Below are 15074 nucleotides of genomic sequence, written 5' to 3'. Positions count from 1 at the left end.
TTCGTCCGAGCTGAGCGAACTCCTCCTTCGCACGAGCGACGTCAACTCCTCCTTCCGGGTCGTCGTGGTGAGGTCGAGAGTCCTGGGGAGAGTTGAGGGTTGAGGCTGAGGAGGTCGAGAAGGGCTGAGGAGAGGAGGAGTCGAGGCCTTGAGAGAAAGAGGTGGTTTTCTCTTCCATGGCTGGATGAGATGATTAAGGGGGTTGATGTGGTTGGGGTGGAGGAAGTAGAGGGGAGGGCTGAAGAAGAGAAAAAAGGACGAGCTAACAAAGGACGGAATCTCAAGGCGCCCGTGAGCTCGAGGGCTGAATTGAGCGTTTGATGAGCAAGCGAGAAGGTCGTTCGGAGGCCATCGATTTCCTTTGGGAGGATCGATGATCTTATCTCATCGACCTGAGGGGGCGAAACGGAACTGGGAAGTCGAGGTGGGCTGAAAGACGAGGAGAGGTCAGTCGAAGCGAGAGGACGAGTCGAGGATTCCTTTCTTCCCTTCGTTCTTCCTTTTTATGGGAGGTTAACTCGCAGTCGTTTAATCACACGAGAACGAGCCACGCATATTTCCAGCAAGCTGAGAATGATAGGAAGTGAGGCAGGAAGGGAGCCTTCTGGATGCTGACGAGACGAGGATGAGCTCGTCTCTTCCTTCCCTCCCTCCCCTTCCAAGCGAATCTCGTTCGATTCCCTCCATCGTCGTCCCGCCGGATCCCAAACGACATCGTCGTGACCTCATAAACGCCCTTATCCATCCGAAACGTCATCTCTAGCAATATTCAAGCTCACCGTTCATCCTCTGCATCGCGAAAACCTCCTCGTTTGCGAGCCCTGTTTGGTCGCCGTTCGACCTTTGGAACTCTCCCTGTCTCTCGTCTCCGAGGAAGCAAGCAGGGTCTCGACTCTCGCTGTGAAGAAGAGGCCGTTGGCAGTAGAAGCGAAGCACTGAAAGTGGGGGGGGGGGGCTTGTAGAGGAGGGTGGACGATTGAGAGAGGAGGAAGGAGAGAAGGTCGAGCGAGCTCATTAGCACCTTTACCTCCCTTCACCTTCACGACAACCCGTTCTTTTCGACGGCTCGCCAACAAGATCTGGAGAAGAATGAATAAGGGAAAAGAGCACGAGAGGCTAGCATGGGAGATGTAATTAAAAATTGAGCAGAGGTGTGACCTGGTCTATTGAGGCGGCGAAGATAATCCTCCTTGTTGCTAGGGAGGCATCGAGAACGACGCGAGGTACGACGTCCAGTCGTTCGGCCTAAAGCGAAAAGGGGAGAGAGAGCTCTATCAGTAAAGGAAAAGAAACTGCAAGCAGCCGCAGTGAAAAAAAAGGCAGGAAGGAACTACTCACTCGAATCCCGACCAAGGAGTCGAAGTCGCGTCCATCCCAGCAGCTCCGGTACCAAAGTCCACCATGCCTCCTGCTCCTCCTACTCCACCTCCACCCCCCATCGAGTTGATCTCCTCCTCCGTCGGGAGCTGAGCACCGAAGAACGACGCGTCGAAACCGTGTCCGAATCCGAGAGGCGACGGCATTGCCCAGGCGGCTTCGGGAAGTCGCTGCCCTAGCAGCTCGTCGGCTTGCTGGGGGGGAGGAGGATTGAAGAAGTTGGGAACTGTGAAGGCTTGTTGTTGTGGGTTGAAGTTGAAGGTTGAAGCTTGGGAGGAGGCGTTTGAGAGTGGTGGATCAGACGAGTTGGGAGGGAGGGAGGAGAAGGCGAAGTTTGGTGGATAAGTTGGGGATCGAGAGGATGGTTCGAAGGACATTGTAGGGGAGTAGTAGCCGTTGAAAGACGGAGGGATCGAAGTTGACGTGCTGGGGAGAGAAGGTCGGGATAGACCGTCCGTTCGAAACGACGAGGTTGACGACGACGACCCTGCTGTAGCGAAAGCTGGCTTGTTCGCAGGCGTACGTCCGGTAGTAGGTCGAGCCGTGTTGGCGGTGGATCCTCCTAATATCGACGGCTTGTTGACGACCGTCTCCTCCTCACGAACTCGTTTGGTCGACGCGACGACGGGCTCCGAGGATGATTGCGAAGAAAGCATGAGGAGGACCAACCTGTGTAGGAAAAAGGTATGGAGCTGGTAAGCGAGCGGAGCCAGTGAAGATGAGACTCTCCAACTCACTTCAAACGTCCGCAGAAGAGCCACCTACAATGAGGAAGGGCGGGGCAAACGAGGACGTGAGTTCAGAATCGAGCTGCCTTGACGCGACTTGAGATAGTTACTCACCTCTTCTCCTGGGCAGCGACGAGATCAATGATCATGGACAGATTCTTCGAACTGTGATGGAAGAGGCTTCAGCGAAGTTCGACCAGAATAGAGGATCTCGAAAACGAGTCACTCACGACCGAGCTTGATCCCCGACGCTTCCTCCTCCCTTTGCACCCCAGATGGAGATGAGAAGTACGACCGAGAAGATGAAGCCCTGACCGAGAAGGGCCAATCGAACTGAAGAACTGATTGCTTCTCTGCGGTCGGTCGTGAGAGCGATTTCTGAAAGGACGAGTGAAGAAGCGAGTCGTCAGAACGAAACCCTCAAGGGAAGACTTTTCACGTTCAGACGAACCTAGAACATGGGTTCCTGACCTCGCTGCGTTCGAGCAGATGGCAAGGGAAGGGAAACCGATGCGAGACGGTCTGGTCGGAGAGGGGATGAAGGGTCGATGAACGAGGATCTGCGGGAAAAGAGTTGAGCGTCAGGAAACGAAAGGGATTGAAGCGAGGTTGAACAACGGACCTGAGTAGCGTAGAAGGTAGAATGGAGGATGGCAGCTTGACCGAAGAAAAGTGTTGCATTGTCGTGAGGATTCCATCTGAGAGCAATCGAGAGGGAGAGGTCAGCCTGCTGAGGAGAGAGAGGGAAGAGAAGCATGCTCACCGAAGATGATCAGGCAGCGAGGCAACCCACGAGTTCAGCTCGCTATCTAGCTTCTGAATCAGCTTCTTCTGAGACTCTAGAGTATCGAAATCGGACTACAAAGGTGGCGGTTCAGCGTTGACGAGAACTCGGAACAGTTTGTAGGGCTCACTCGTTTCGTCTTGTTCTTCGTGATGGGGTACTGAACAGAAAATGAGGAGGAAGGTCAGACGAACTATAATCGAGAGGTATAGATCCAAAGGTGTCGAGACTTACCACTGTCTTGAGAGTCGTTCCTATGATCTCGTGAAGCTTGATCGATGAGACGAAGGCTGAGATTTTGGAAGGCTGACTCTCAGGCTGTTTGAAGTTGAGAGAAGGATCCTCGCATTCCCAAAACTCATCGTCGACTTCGATTGGATAATCGACGTCCATGCTGGAGAGAGTCCAAGCGTTAAGTCAAGTCCGGCGGAGGGACGAGAGGGAAGATGAACTCACTCCTCGTCTTGAATTCCGACGGGACGTCCGAATACTGGGGAAGCGAGGCAAGTTAGTTGCGGGGTCGACGATACGATAACGTTTTGATGGTACTCACTGGCTGACGAAGATCTATCGAGAACGTAGAGACTCCTGTGAGTGGAGAAAGGAGAGGGTCAGCGCGTCGTCTCGACCAGAGTTCGACGACGAGTTTGACTTACCAAAAGCATCGCTTGAAAAGCTCTCCTAAAGCAGGAGACATCACTCGAGCCACATGTTTCCTATGAACTCCGAGTCCCTAGAGAAGGAGAAAGGGGCGAACGTGTGAGCCTCGACCGGAGGGAGGAAAGGAGGACGCGTTGCAACGAAGAGAGAGACTCACAATGCACGCTCGCAATCCGACGCCCATCAGAACCCACGCTAGCTTAGAGTCTCCAGATCTCGTGATAAAGAAAGAGGCAAGCTGCAGGGAAAACCGATTTCAGTCAGGAAGACCAAAAAACGAGATCTGGCAGGGGAAGCAAAAAGGAGAAAGAGGGAGAACGCTTACAGTAACGGCCTGGATTCCATGAATTCCCGCGAGATCTCCCCAATTCGTCTTCCTTCCCCGTAAAAATCCCCTGAAGAAAGACCACCCAGTAGAGGTCTCCTCCTCCGTCACATCCCGCACTCTCGGATCATCCAGGTCCTGACTCCCGAGAGCGAAGACAATGAGGCACAGTTCAGCGAATCCGTGATCCCTCTCGTAGAGCTTGGAGGCGAAGTCGCGTTCGAAGGTCGGACGATGAAGAACCTTAGAAGGAACCGTCGAAGAAAAGTGGAAAAGGCCAGAGGGGAAGAGGAGGAGAGAGATGCCGTAGTCAGCAAACGGGTAAGACTAAAACATTATGTTCGCCTTTCCACTTTTGAAACTCACGGGATGGTAAGCGTTGATGTTGTCAAAGTACGAGTCGAGCAGCGATCGAACGAGGTCAGGATCCGGCCAGAAAGAGCTCGACGGGTGAGGTTCTGAAGCTTCGTCGGGCTTCTCCCAGGGAGGCGAAGAAACAGGAGATCCTGTGGAGGATGATAGATTTCCATCTCGTCAGTGGAAATTTAGGTGACTTCAAAGAATGAAGGGAAAGAGCAGACGGACCGATGGCTTCGTTCAACGACTGGCTCTTGGTTTGGCGGAGGTTTTGGATGGAGGTGACGAGATGGATACCGGAAGACTGGATCGATCAAGAGAGCGGTGAGTTCGAGCGTTGACGAGCGAAAGTGAGGGCGATGAAGAAAGGGCGGAAAGGAGGGAAGACACCGCGGTGGCGAAGAGGAACCCTTACCTTGCCCAGAAAGCCTCCCTGTACGACGTGCCTCTCATCCAGGCTGAACGTCCTGAGCGTCTCTCTCAGACTGGCCTCCTCCTCGTCTGTTTCCGAGTCGTCCATCGTTTCCGAGGCTTGACGTAGGCTAGACGGTGAGAGGACGGGTCGGTTGGGAGTGGGAGATGCCGACGAGCAGGTCCGAGGTTCCTGTCGGCTGTGAGTAGCTAGATCGAAGGTATCCCGAGCTGGTATTCTAGCTCCGAGCTCAGAGGTGAAGTCTCTTCCAGGTGCGAGCTGAAGGTGAAGGACAGACGCGGTCGAAGCGAAGAGAGGAAAGGATGATCAGCAACCGGAGTCGTGGCCTGTGAAAGCTCGAGAAAAAATCAACGTACCTTCTCGACCAGAGCTTCCAGTCTGAGCATCCTCTTCTCGACAGCTTCGAGGTATCCTTTAGGCTGCCGAGCGCGGAAAGAAGGAGAGGAGGAAGAGAAGTCAGCCGCGAAGAGGGAGCTCACGTCGAAAAGGGGAGACTCACAGGACCTCTCTTCGTCGCAGCCTCGACATAAGTACACTTGAACGATCCAGCGATGCAGAACGAGCACACTCCAGTCTTGCTCTGAGGGCCGTCGCATTCTGCGAGGGAAGATGTAGATCAGGACGACGGGAGGACGGGAGGACGAGGCGCCCGCCGAGCTCTATCTTCTCTTCTCCCTCCTTCCACCTTGTCAGAACAAACCAGATCGTGGAGACTAGACTTACTAGTTTTCCTTCGACGACACATATCACCTATATCGAAGAGCCGTAAAGAGGAAGGTCAGGATGCAGCAGCGTGGTCAAAGGAGAAAAGAGTTGACGTCGAGCTCAGCCCCTCCCTTTCCTTCCCTACCCTTTCCCTCCCTTCCGCTTACAATTTGCCTTCGGAACAGCACCGAAAGAGGAGCGTCTACTCACATGCTCTCTGAATCTTCCTCTTCTTTTCTGATCGCTCGTGAGCTGCCTCCTTGTTGTCGTCCGAGTCGGACATGGCGAGGGAGGGAGGGAAGGGAGGGAGGAAAGTTGAGCTCGAGGTTTCGTTCGTTAGGGAGCGTCGGAGTTTGGGAAACGCCTAGGAAAGTTGGGGAATCGATTAACTAGATAGATGGCTCCTTCTACGAGAGGCAGGGAGGTTCCGGAAGCAGAGATTCGAGGGGCAATGGTGGGTGAAGGTCAAACTCAAGAATCGACGCTTATTACCCTCTCGCGATGCCGCATGGTTGGCTGGGCCTTCGGCTCGATGTCTGAGATGAAGTTTTATTTTTCGAGCTTGTGATTGATTTTCAGGGAGTAGAAGTGAGCTCAGAGCCATCTCCGGTTCCGAAAAAATCTACGAGGTCTCTGTAGGGTAACGCCGAAAGGGTGAGCTCACCGTTTTGCTCCAACCTCCTCCTTCAGCCTTCCTTCTGCTCTTCTTCATCTCTACAGCAACCTACTCCGAGTCCTTCTCTGCTAACAAAAATTACTTTGTCGAAAAAGCCTAACTTAGGGGACGGGGACCCCTTTCCTGCGTTTATCGTCTTTGGGCTATCGTCCTTCTCAGGCTTGAACGTTCTTCTCTCTTCTCTTTTCTCTCTCTTGACTCCCAACACCCACAAGCTCGCCAACTGATCGATCCGGTCCATCTTCCTATCAATCCTACCTTCATCCACGTAGCTACGACTTCAATGGCTCGCACTTACCTCCCTGCTCTCCTCCTTCTCTCGTCCCTCCTCGCCTTCAGCCCTCTCGCTCCTCTCCTCTCCTCCTTCGCCTCTCCCATCCCTTCACCACCAGGAGGCTTCCACTCGATCAAAACTCTGCTCGATGGGAATGAGCGCTTCCGAGAGTTCATGAAACATCATCATCCTGACCTCCTAGAGGATCTCGCGATGAAGGGCCAGGCTCCCGAAGTGAGCTTTGGAACCTTCCTTCGATTCTCGCTCTCGCTCGGAGCTGACTCTCCTCTCGGTACTTCTGATTTCTCGGATACAGCTCGCTGTTATCTCCTGCTCGGACTCAAGAGCTTCCCCAGAGACTTTCACCCTTGCTCTTCCTGGCGTGAGTATTTTCTTGCTCAACCAAACAACTCTCGTGCTCGATTCGGACGAAAGCTGACCTTCGATGCTCCTCCTTTCTCCTCTCTGCTGGCTTACCTTCGTCTTCTTCAGACCATGTTCACTGACCGAAACATCGTTAGTCTCAGTCCTATCCTGGTAGCATCGATCTCGTCGCTCGAGGCTGACACTCGTCTTCTTTTGCTCGACGGTTCCAGGCAAACCAGTTCCCTCGTCGTCGAGAGAACGAGGCCACCACGGTAGTGACTTACGCTCTTGAAGAGGTAAGCCTTACATCAATTGCTATGGGGTGATCTCTGTAAGCTCAGCTGATCTCGTTCGCTCTCTCCTCGTTCTCGCTTTCTTTGCAGCTTTCCGTCAAGCACTTGATCATCTTGGGTCACTACGGATGCGGAGGAGTAGCAGCAGCTATAGCATCTCCCCCTACCGACCCTACTGTCGGAGAAGCTCGAATCCAGGTGAGCTCGTCTTCTCAGGCTCGCAGACTCTGCGCTCAACAAATGCTGACGACGACGCGTCCGTCTCTCTTCTCCCTTCTCTCCCAGGCCTGGATCCAACCTATCCGAGACATCTGGGAGCGATCCGAGGTTCCCGAGATTGTCGCTGCTCGGGCTGAGTACGGGAACCGAACTGACATCCCTGAGCCTGGAGTGAGTTCTCTTTTCCTTTCTCCTCTTCGGGAAGGTTCGAAGCTGACCTCTCCTGTCTTTTTCCTCGCCAGATTGAGAACCTCGCTTTCCGGTGACTCATTTTCATCAAGTCCTACATCACTCTCATCTCGACGCTGATCCCTATCTTCTTCTCAACGCAGACGTCTCGTCGAGGAGAATGTGAAGAAACAGGTCGCTCACGCTGCCCATGACGCTGTGGTTCGAGAGGTCGGTCCTTCATCTTCTTCCGTTTCAAGACGCTCCACTGATGAACCCTGTTTCTCTCTTTGATCATCAGCACTGGCAATCTGGAGAAACCAACGAGACTGCTCTTTGGTGAGTCGAACGACGCGTCGCTCCTTTTTTTCGAAGCTCCTGTCTGACCTGTATATCTTCATCTTCCTCATGCAACGCCTCACTCTCAGGGTTCATGGTATGGTGTGAGTCGCCGTTCAAGTCTTTGAATACCATCCGCTCGAGCCAGCAACAACTCGCTCAGACTGACACCCTCCCTTTGCGTCCCGACTTGTTTTCTTTCTCTCAGCTACGACATCCGAACTGGAGTCCTTTCCGACCTTCACGTCAGTCGTGGACCTGGAAGCGACGAGAAACCTTCGCCCCCTCCTGCAGCTCTCGTTCAGCAGGCGGCTGCGAGTCTGGAATTTATTGCGTTGAGCGATTAGATGAGTTTTGAAGGTGATCTGACTCCTCCGAGACGTGTAGAGATATGTAGTTTTGATACAAGAGGTCTTCCCCAGCCAAAAATAATGTCGTGAAGAACAAAGAGAGGTGAGGAAGTGAACCACAACAACGCGTCGGCAACGAACTCAGCTACCTCTTCGTCCCGTGTTTCTCGTTCCGACCTCTCCATCTTCCTCTTCCGCCATCTTAGTTCGCTACGCCCAAACTCGGAATGACGTAGAATGATCGCATATCCACCAGAATCCTCCTCGGGCGAAGCGGAGGTCGGTCGAAGAGGCTGAAAAGTGAATCCACCTTTCGACGCTCTTCCTGTTCGTCAACTACATCTCCCTCCCCACCTCATCCAGCCACCATGTCGTTCCCTGTCAAAACCGACGCCGACTTCGCTCCTCTCAAGAATGATCTGATCCTTCGAGCTGCTCGAGGTGAGTCGGAAGATAAAATGCAGCAGGACGCAAGGTTTGGACCGAACTGATTGTTTTGACTTTTTCTTTCCGCCCTCCTTTGCCTTCCCTAGGCGAGGAAACCGAGCGAGCTCCTGCTTGGATTATGCGACAAGCTGGGAGATACCTCCCAGGTGAGCATCGGTCCTTCGACGAAGAGTAATTTGTGGAAAGGGAGGTCTAGGAGAACGACGAGAAGAGGAAGACGAGCGAGAGCTGACCTTCTCGTCTTCCTCGCTCTTCCCCTTCCCCCATCTCTCGCCCTTCTCACGAATCACACTTTTCTCCCCCCTCTGAAGAGTACATGGAGCTCTCCAAGTCGCACACCTTCTTCGAACGATGCCAAAACCCCTCCCTCTCCGCCGAACTCACCCTCCAACCCGTCCGACGCTACTCTGGTCTCCTCGACGCCGCCATCATCTTCTGCGACATCCTCGTCGTTCCTCAGGCAATGGGGCTCGTCGTCGAAATGATTCCAGGTCCATTCCTCCCGGAGCCAATGAACTCTCCCCTCGATCTGGCTCGACTCCCGAAGACCGTTGACGTTGACGAAAAGTTGGGATATGTCTTCAAAGCCATCACTCTGGCGAGAGAGCAGTTGAAGGGAGAGGTTCCCTTGGTTGGGTTCTGTGGTGCTCCTTTCACTCTCTTCTCGTACATGATCGAGGGAGGGGGAACCAAGACGTTCCAGAAGAGCAAAGAGTGGTTGTACAAGTACCCCAAGGAGTCGACTGAGTTGTTGGATAGGATCGCAGTGGTGTGCGCGGATTTGTTGGTTGGACAAGTCAAGGCTGGAGCACAAGTAAGTGTGGCCCTTGTTGGTTGAAGGCACTCGGAGAGAGACGGAGGAGGCTGAGCTGAACTGTCGTCGACGCGTCGTCCCGCTCTCTTCCCACAGATCGTCCAAGTCTTCGACTCCTGGGTCGGAGAGCTCACCCCTTACCACTTCATCACCTTCGCTCTCCCGCCCCTTCTCAAGATCTCCTCCCTCTACCGCTCCAAACTCACCGCCCTCGGCCTCATCCCTCCTCCCATCATTCTCTTCGCCAAAGGGGCCAATTCCTCCCTCGAAATCCTTTCCAAAACCAACGCCTTCGACGTCCTCGCTCTCGACTGGTGCATCACTCCCGAGGAGGCCAAAGCTGTCACTGGGGGAAGGGTGGCCTTGCAGGGAAACGCGGATCCGCTGTGTCTGTTCGGAGGAAAGGACGCAATCGAGGCGGAGGTGAGGAGGGTTTGTGCTGGATTTATCGGGGAATCGAAGGGTCCGAAGGGATGGATCTCAAATTTGGGACACGGTCTTACTCCAGCAGTGAGTTCGCTTTCGGTTGATTGACAGAGGGAGAAAGGACGAGGAAGAAAGCTGACTTCGTTTCACGACGCGTCTCTCCTCTCGTTTCGTTTCGTTTCGTTTGCAATCAGGCTCTCCCCGTCGACGTCAAGTTTTACCTCGAGTGTGTTAAGAAGTATTCAGCTAGAAGGGCGTAAGATGAACAAGGTTCTAGCATTTCAACGATGAACCCACTTCACGAAAGCGAGAAGTCGATGCGACGCGTCGTTCCTGCCCCGGGAAAAAGTGAAGTAGAGCAAGTGCAGATCCATATAAAGAGCCAAGTAAGTGTGAATGAAGAGAAGTCGTAGATTTGTGGGGATTCGTAAACGAAGAGAGACGAGGCGGGAAAAACGAGAACGGGAACGAGAACGAGAACGAAGACAACAAAATTGAGACAAAAGGGAGGAGATAGCTTTGTAAGAACGACGAGATCAATCCGAGTCACTATCCTCCGGGTGGTTTCCAACACCGTGGTAGGGCTACGACGGAGAAGGGCCGAAATAAACAGGTCAGCACGAGCGCGTCTCTTCCTCTTTTCTCACGATCTCGAACTTACTTTGAAGAGAGCCATGATGTCCTCCAACCCAAGCTTGTTCCCAGCCTTAAACTTGTCTCCCGAAAGAGCAGCAGCAGCGAGTTCCCTCTTCTTGTCCTGAAGCTCGAGGATTCGATCCTCGACGGATTCCTCGATGGCGAGCTTGTAGATCTCGACGTCTCGAGTTTGGCCGAGTCGATGAGCTCGATCGAAGGCTTGATCTGTGAGATGACAAGAGGGAAGGGAGAGGCCGTCAGGCGAGTCAAATCGGTACGAGGGAAGAAGGAGGGGAAGAAAAGGAAGACCGACCTTCGAGAGCGGGGTTCCTGGAAGATGAAGAGACCAAGTCAGTGAGAGTTTGCACTCAGAGAGCAGGTCGACGTAGGGAGAAACTCACCACCAGAGATCGACGAGAATAACGTGGTTGGCTGAAAGAAACGAGGATCGAAACGTCAGTTCGTGGAGACGAGGCCGGTCGTTCTGGAACCAGCAGACTCACCACACGTCAAGTTGAGACCTGATGACGAACGAGATCAAGCGAAATATCAGCGGTGAACCTACAAAGAGTCGCAGGTCGGACGAGACGAGAACTCACCAGTGCTTCCAGCCTTGAACGAGATGAGAATGACTTTCGTCTCGGGATCGCTCTTGATCGCCTCGAGAGAGATCTGTCGCTTCGCATCGACCATGGATCCATCGTCTAGAGAACGTTAAGGGAAGATTCAGCTCGAGGTGGGTCGAAAGGGAAAGGGCAGGGGAGGCGGAGGACTCACATCGAACAAACTTGTGACGATCTCGACGAAGGAACGGTTCGATGATGTCGAGCATGGAGGTGAACTGCAAGGACGAATCGAAAGACGCGAGATCAGCTTGTAGTCTTCTCAGGCTCGAGCTGAAGCAGGACAGGCGTACCTGAGAGAAAACTGTTCGAACGAGAGGGGAGAGAGGTCAGATCGTGTTTCGAAGAAGTTGAGCTTGATCCTTCGCTGGCTCGTGAACTCACTGATCGTCTTCTCCCCGCCGTCTCCCTTCTCCTTCACATCCTTCAAGATCCTCCTGATCTCCCTGATCTTCGCACTCGAAGGAGGCGTATCCGACCCTTCAACCGACGCCTCTCTCGCCCTCCTTCCAATCGACCTGCACCCGTCCGAGCAGAAGTCCTTGACTCCCTTGTCGAGATCCGACGAGCAGATGGTACACTTGAGGGTCTTGGCGACTCCGAGTCCTCCGAAGAGATCCGCGAGCTCGTCGGCTTCGTCGGAGTCTTCTTTGGCTGCGTTGGTGGATTTGGGAGCGATGGCGTCGGGGTCGGAGGCGAAGGATTTGGAGACGAGGACGGGGTGATCACAGGCTGTAGGAACGAGAAACGAGAGTGAGTTTGAAGAAAGGAAGAAGGAGGGAAAAAGAGGAGCAGGCGGACCTTGTCGGAGTCGAAGAACCATCGTCAAGATCGAGGTCTGAGAGAACGTAGAGAACGAGGTCAGTCGAGGCTCGTTCTCTTGAACTACGAGCGAAAATAAAGACTCACATAGTTGCTCATCACCGTTCCCGACTTCATGAACTGCGAGTAGAAACGGCGAAGGAAGGTCAGGTGCCAAAGGAGGAACGAACGGCTCGACTCCACTTCGAACTCACCTTCGACATCGTCAAAGCTGTCTTCTCCGCCAAAGCCTGGTAGAAAGCTCTCTCGTCCTTATCGAACACACAGGTGACGACCTGAACGTTCCTTTCGGGAAGGTTGAGAATCCTTTTCCCGTTGATCTCAGCGGTCTTGAGTCGACGAAGCATGATGGCCTTCAAGATGACCTGTTTTCGTAAGGAAAGAGAAAGGTCAGGATGCGTTGCTCGAACGATGAAATGGTTTCGGGAGCAAGAGACATACCTGAAGCTTCTTCATAGCGTACTTGGTTCGACCAGCCTTGACAGGTTTGGAGATCTGCTCTCGGAACGAGTCCCAGTCGTCGAGAGGTCGACAGCGAAGGAAGGCGAAGAGGGCAAAGAGCTCGTCGACGCTGTTCTGCGAAGATCGAAGAGGAAGGATCAGCATCATGAGAAAGACCGCTCGGGATGGTCGAAAGCGTGGCTGCGCACTTGGATCGGAGTACTGAGAGGAAGGGAAAGGGAAGGAATGAGGTTCAGCTCGACCTTTCCTCGAAGTCTCGTTCGACGCGTCTTCGAAATCTCTACTCACCCAGTCAGACACCACCTGTACTTCCCCAAAAGCTCGATGCAAGCCTTAGCAGCCTTCGTAGATCGATTCTTGATGTTCTGAGCCTCATCTGAGGTCGATGAAAAGAGAGGGAAAGCAGGTCAGCGGGACGAAAAAGGCGCGTCTCGAACAAGTGGAAAAATGTGAAGGAACGACGTACCGAGCACGATCCTATGCCACTTGACACCGAACAGCGCACAAAGAGGGTTGGCGGAAGCCTTCTTCTTCTTGGTCGTCGCTTTGGCCTTCGTCTTCTTCGCCTTCTTCAAGCTGTCTCCGAACTCCTCTCCGGTGTCGCTGTCCGAGTTATCCTCGTCTTTGGCGGTGAGAGCGAGGAAGTTGGCGTATTCCGAGGCGACGACTTGGTAAGTGGTGATCTAGTGTAAAAGGAAGGACGGGTAGAGAGAGTCAGTAAATGAAATAAGGGAAAAAGGAGGGAGGGGAAGAAGGGCTCACGACCACATCGTACTTCTCGAGATCGTGTGCATCTGCGAGAACAAGGTCAAGGGTGATCAGCACGAGATACAGAGAAGACGAAAACTCCTGACACTCACCGGCGAACCTCCCAGGTCCATGATGAGTCGTAACCTTGAGGAACCCCTTCGTCGTCTTCTTCTTGACCTCGTCCTTCCACTGCTCCATCACGGCGCTGTTCGAATCGCAAAAGATTTGATCAGCACTCGATCGATCATCTTTAGAGAAAGCTGAACAAAGCTTACAGAGGGCAAACAACACTGCGAAAGCGAAACGACGTCCAGGAACGATCAGTCAACGAACACGAACGGGAAACGAACGCGACGACTCACAGAGTTCCACCTCTGTACCCAGCCTTCTTGTGAGCCGAGGTAGGTTTCCCTTGGACGATCCGAGCGAGAGTTTGGACGGTCTTTCCGAGTCCCATGTCCTGAGAGCGTCGATAGACAGTGAGTCAGAGAGAGAGGCGACGAAAGGAGGAGTGAGAAACGAGAGACTCACGTCGGCGAGGATCCCTCCCGTCTTTCGACCTGACTCTCGACCTTTCATCCAGGCGACTCCTTGGACCTGTACGACGAGAAGAGTTGTCAGCGTGTGCTCTTCTCGAGGAGGAGATGTAGTGAACAAGGACGAACCTGATGAGGCATGAGCTGAACGTTTGGTCTGAATCCTTCGACGGTTGCGTCCTCCTCCTGCTCGCAACGAAACCGATTCCCAGTCAGCTCCAGCTCCTCTACAGCACACGATAGATACTCCAGACTCACATCAACCTCCACCTCCTCTCCCAACGCACCCTCCAACAGCTCCCTCATGTGCTTATCGGCATCGTCCACTCTCTCAAAGTCCTCGTTCGACGTCGGTCGAATATCCACATCGAACGTCTCTCCCTCGTCCTCCTCTCTCCTCGGCTTTGGAGGTGCTTCCTTCTTCTCTGGAGGGAAAGCAGACTTGTACTTGATGGGAGCTGCCCTCGAGCCCGAGGACGATCCGAAGACGGGGAAGAGTCCCGTTGGGATGACGGCCTGGGTCTTGTTGGGGACGTAGCCGTAAGGGAGTTGTTTCGGAGGTTGAGAGAAGGGTTGGGATTCGTAGTTGTTGGGTGCGAGAGGACGATAGGAGTTGGGAGGAGGCGGACGTTGGTTGAAGGAGTTGGCTGGAGCGTCGAAGAAGGAGGTGGGAGGCGGTTTGGATCCTGACGGTTTCGAGGAAGGGAAGAAGGAGGAAGCGGTGGAGAAGAGTGGTTTCGACGTAGAGGTGGAAGAAGAAGAGGGAGGAGTGGGTCGAGGTTGTTGAGAGGCGTTGGCCGAGGAGAAGGAGGAGGAGGAGCTGGGGTTGTTGTTGGTTGTAGCTGTTGACTTTCGACGAGAGCTGGAAAGGAGGAGGGAGGAGAAGGGAAGGTCAACACGATGGAATCCCTTCCCCTTCTCTCTCCCTTCTCCTCCACCTCTACGCACTCTCGAGCGAACACTCACCTTGATGGTTCTATAACCTGAACCTCATCATCTGAATCGTCGTCGTCCGAGCTCGACAACTCGTAAACCTGAGGCTTTGAACGATGAACCGAAGCTGGATCGACCGTCGTCCTTGGAACGACCGCTGCTGGAGGAGGATTCTGCTCAGAGAGCGCCGCCTTTGAAGTGGGAGAGGTTGAGGCGAACTGAGGATAGTGTTTAGGGTTTTCGAGCATCTTCTTCTTTCTGCTCGAACCAACAAGCGAAGGAGAGGAGAGAGAAGGTCAGCTCAGTTCAAACGAACAGGAAGAGAAGGAAGAGTCGAAACGAACAGGGCTTCCATCTTGAAGGAAGTGCACCAATCGGTTGGGAAGAGAGTAGGATGGGGTGTCGCAGGTAGGAGAGAAAAGGCAAAGGGAAAAGGAGGGAGGAGCTGGGGTGCTGGTGGGAGGAGGAAGACTCGTGTTGGATCTCGAATCGCCACGAGGGCGCGAGTGATTTCTCGGACTCAATTTGGTTCGGAAAAATGAAGGTTGGTTTTTACGACCATGTCTTCGTC

The 15074-nt window shown here is 53.5% G+C and overlaps 5 protein-coding genes across 5 annotated transcripts; 2 read left to right on the top strand and 3 right to left on the bottom strand.

Annotated features, from left to right (window-relative positions):
* Positions 1–500: 500 nt before the first annotated feature.
* BDY24DRAFT_380092 (uncharacterized protein) lies at positions 501–969 on the bottom strand. Its single transcript, XM_076639130.1, has one exon. It carries the CDS (start codon positions 755–757, stop codon positions 533–535), a length of 225 nt encoding a protein of 74 aa, XP_076499718.1. The 5' UTR covers positions 758–969; the 3' UTR covers positions 501–532.
* Positions 970–1079: 110 nt separating this feature from the next.
* Positions 1080–5826, bottom strand: BDY24DRAFT_380089 (Zn(II)2Cys6 transcription factor). Its single transcript, XM_076639129.1, has 22 exons — positions 5580–5826; positions 5388–5414; positions 5164–5261; positions 5021–5083; positions 4647–4922; positions 4460–4535; positions 4241–4380; positions 3875–4117; positions 3707–3787; positions 3546–3622; positions 3443–3477; positions 3346–3379; positions 3124–3283; positions 3020–3049; positions 2869–2963; positions 2728–2803; positions 2557–2665; positions 2336–2483; positions 2220–2270; positions 2115–2138; positions 1339–2046; positions 1080–1245 (listed from the first exon to the last, which is right to left on the bottom strand). The coding sequence occupies exons 1-22, from the start codon at positions 5650–5652 to the stop codon at positions 1197–1199; spliced, it is 2673 nt and encodes an 890-aa protein (XP_076499717.1). The 5' UTR covers positions 5653–5826; the 3' UTR covers positions 1080–1196.
* Positions 5827–6169: 343 nt separating this feature from the next.
* BDY24DRAFT_380087 (carbonic anhydrase) lies at positions 6170–8246 on the top strand. Its single transcript, XM_076639128.1, has 12 exons — positions 6170–6208; positions 6385–6553; positions 6636–6701; positions 6812–6835; positions 6916–6981; positions 7069–7176; positions 7264–7368; positions 7440–7459; positions 7530–7596; positions 7667–7704; positions 7794–7808; positions 7913–8246. The coding sequence occupies exons 2-12, from the start codon at positions 6494–6496 to the stop codon at positions 8049–8051; spliced, it is 708 nt and encodes a 235-aa protein (XP_076499716.1). The 5' UTR covers positions 6170–6208; positions 6385–6493; the 3' UTR covers positions 8052–8246.
* Positions 8247–8326: 80 nt separating this feature from the next.
* On the top strand, positions 8327–10050 carry BDY24DRAFT_236956 (uroporphyrinogen decarboxylase). The gene is made up of 5 exons (XM_076636685.1): positions 8327–8495; positions 8588–8647; positions 8813–9315; positions 9412–9825; positions 9936–10050. Exons 1-5 carry the CDS (start codon positions 8423–8425, stop codon positions 9999–10001), a joined length of 1116 nt encoding a protein of 371 aa, XP_076499715.1. The 5' UTR covers positions 8327–8422; the 3' UTR covers positions 10002–10050.
* A 334-nt stretch (positions 10051–10384) lies between these two features.
* BDY24DRAFT_337116 (DEAD/DEAH box helicase) lies at positions 10385–13876 on the bottom strand (the record flags this gene model as incomplete). Its single annotated transcript, XM_076637266.1, has 19 exons — positions 10385–10602; positions 10691–10707; positions 10779–10809; positions 10962–11081; positions 11155–11218; positions 11294–11304; positions 11385–11732; positions 11802–11838; positions 11910–11942; positions 12017–12187; positions 12264–12398; positions 12473–12485; positions 12573–12660; positions 12751–12967; positions 13110–13239; positions 13310–13324; positions 13397–13494; positions 13566–13631; positions 13700–13876. The coding sequence occupies 19 exons, from the start codon at positions 13874–13876 to the stop codon at positions 10385–10387; spliced, it is 1989 nt and encodes a 662-aa protein (XP_076499714.1).
* Positions 13877–15074: the final 1198 nt, after the last annotated feature.

Source organism: Mrakia frigida (assembly GCF_051309035.1).
Source record: "Mrakia frigida strain ATCC 22029 unplaced genomic scaffold BDY24scaffold_5, whole genome shotgun sequence".
Classification (NCBI taxonomy): domain Eukaryota; kingdom Fungi; phylum Basidiomycota; class Tremellomycetes; order Cystofilobasidiales; family Mrakiaceae; genus Mrakia; species Mrakia frigida.
This window is presented reverse-complemented; position numbering and strand designations above follow the sequence as displayed.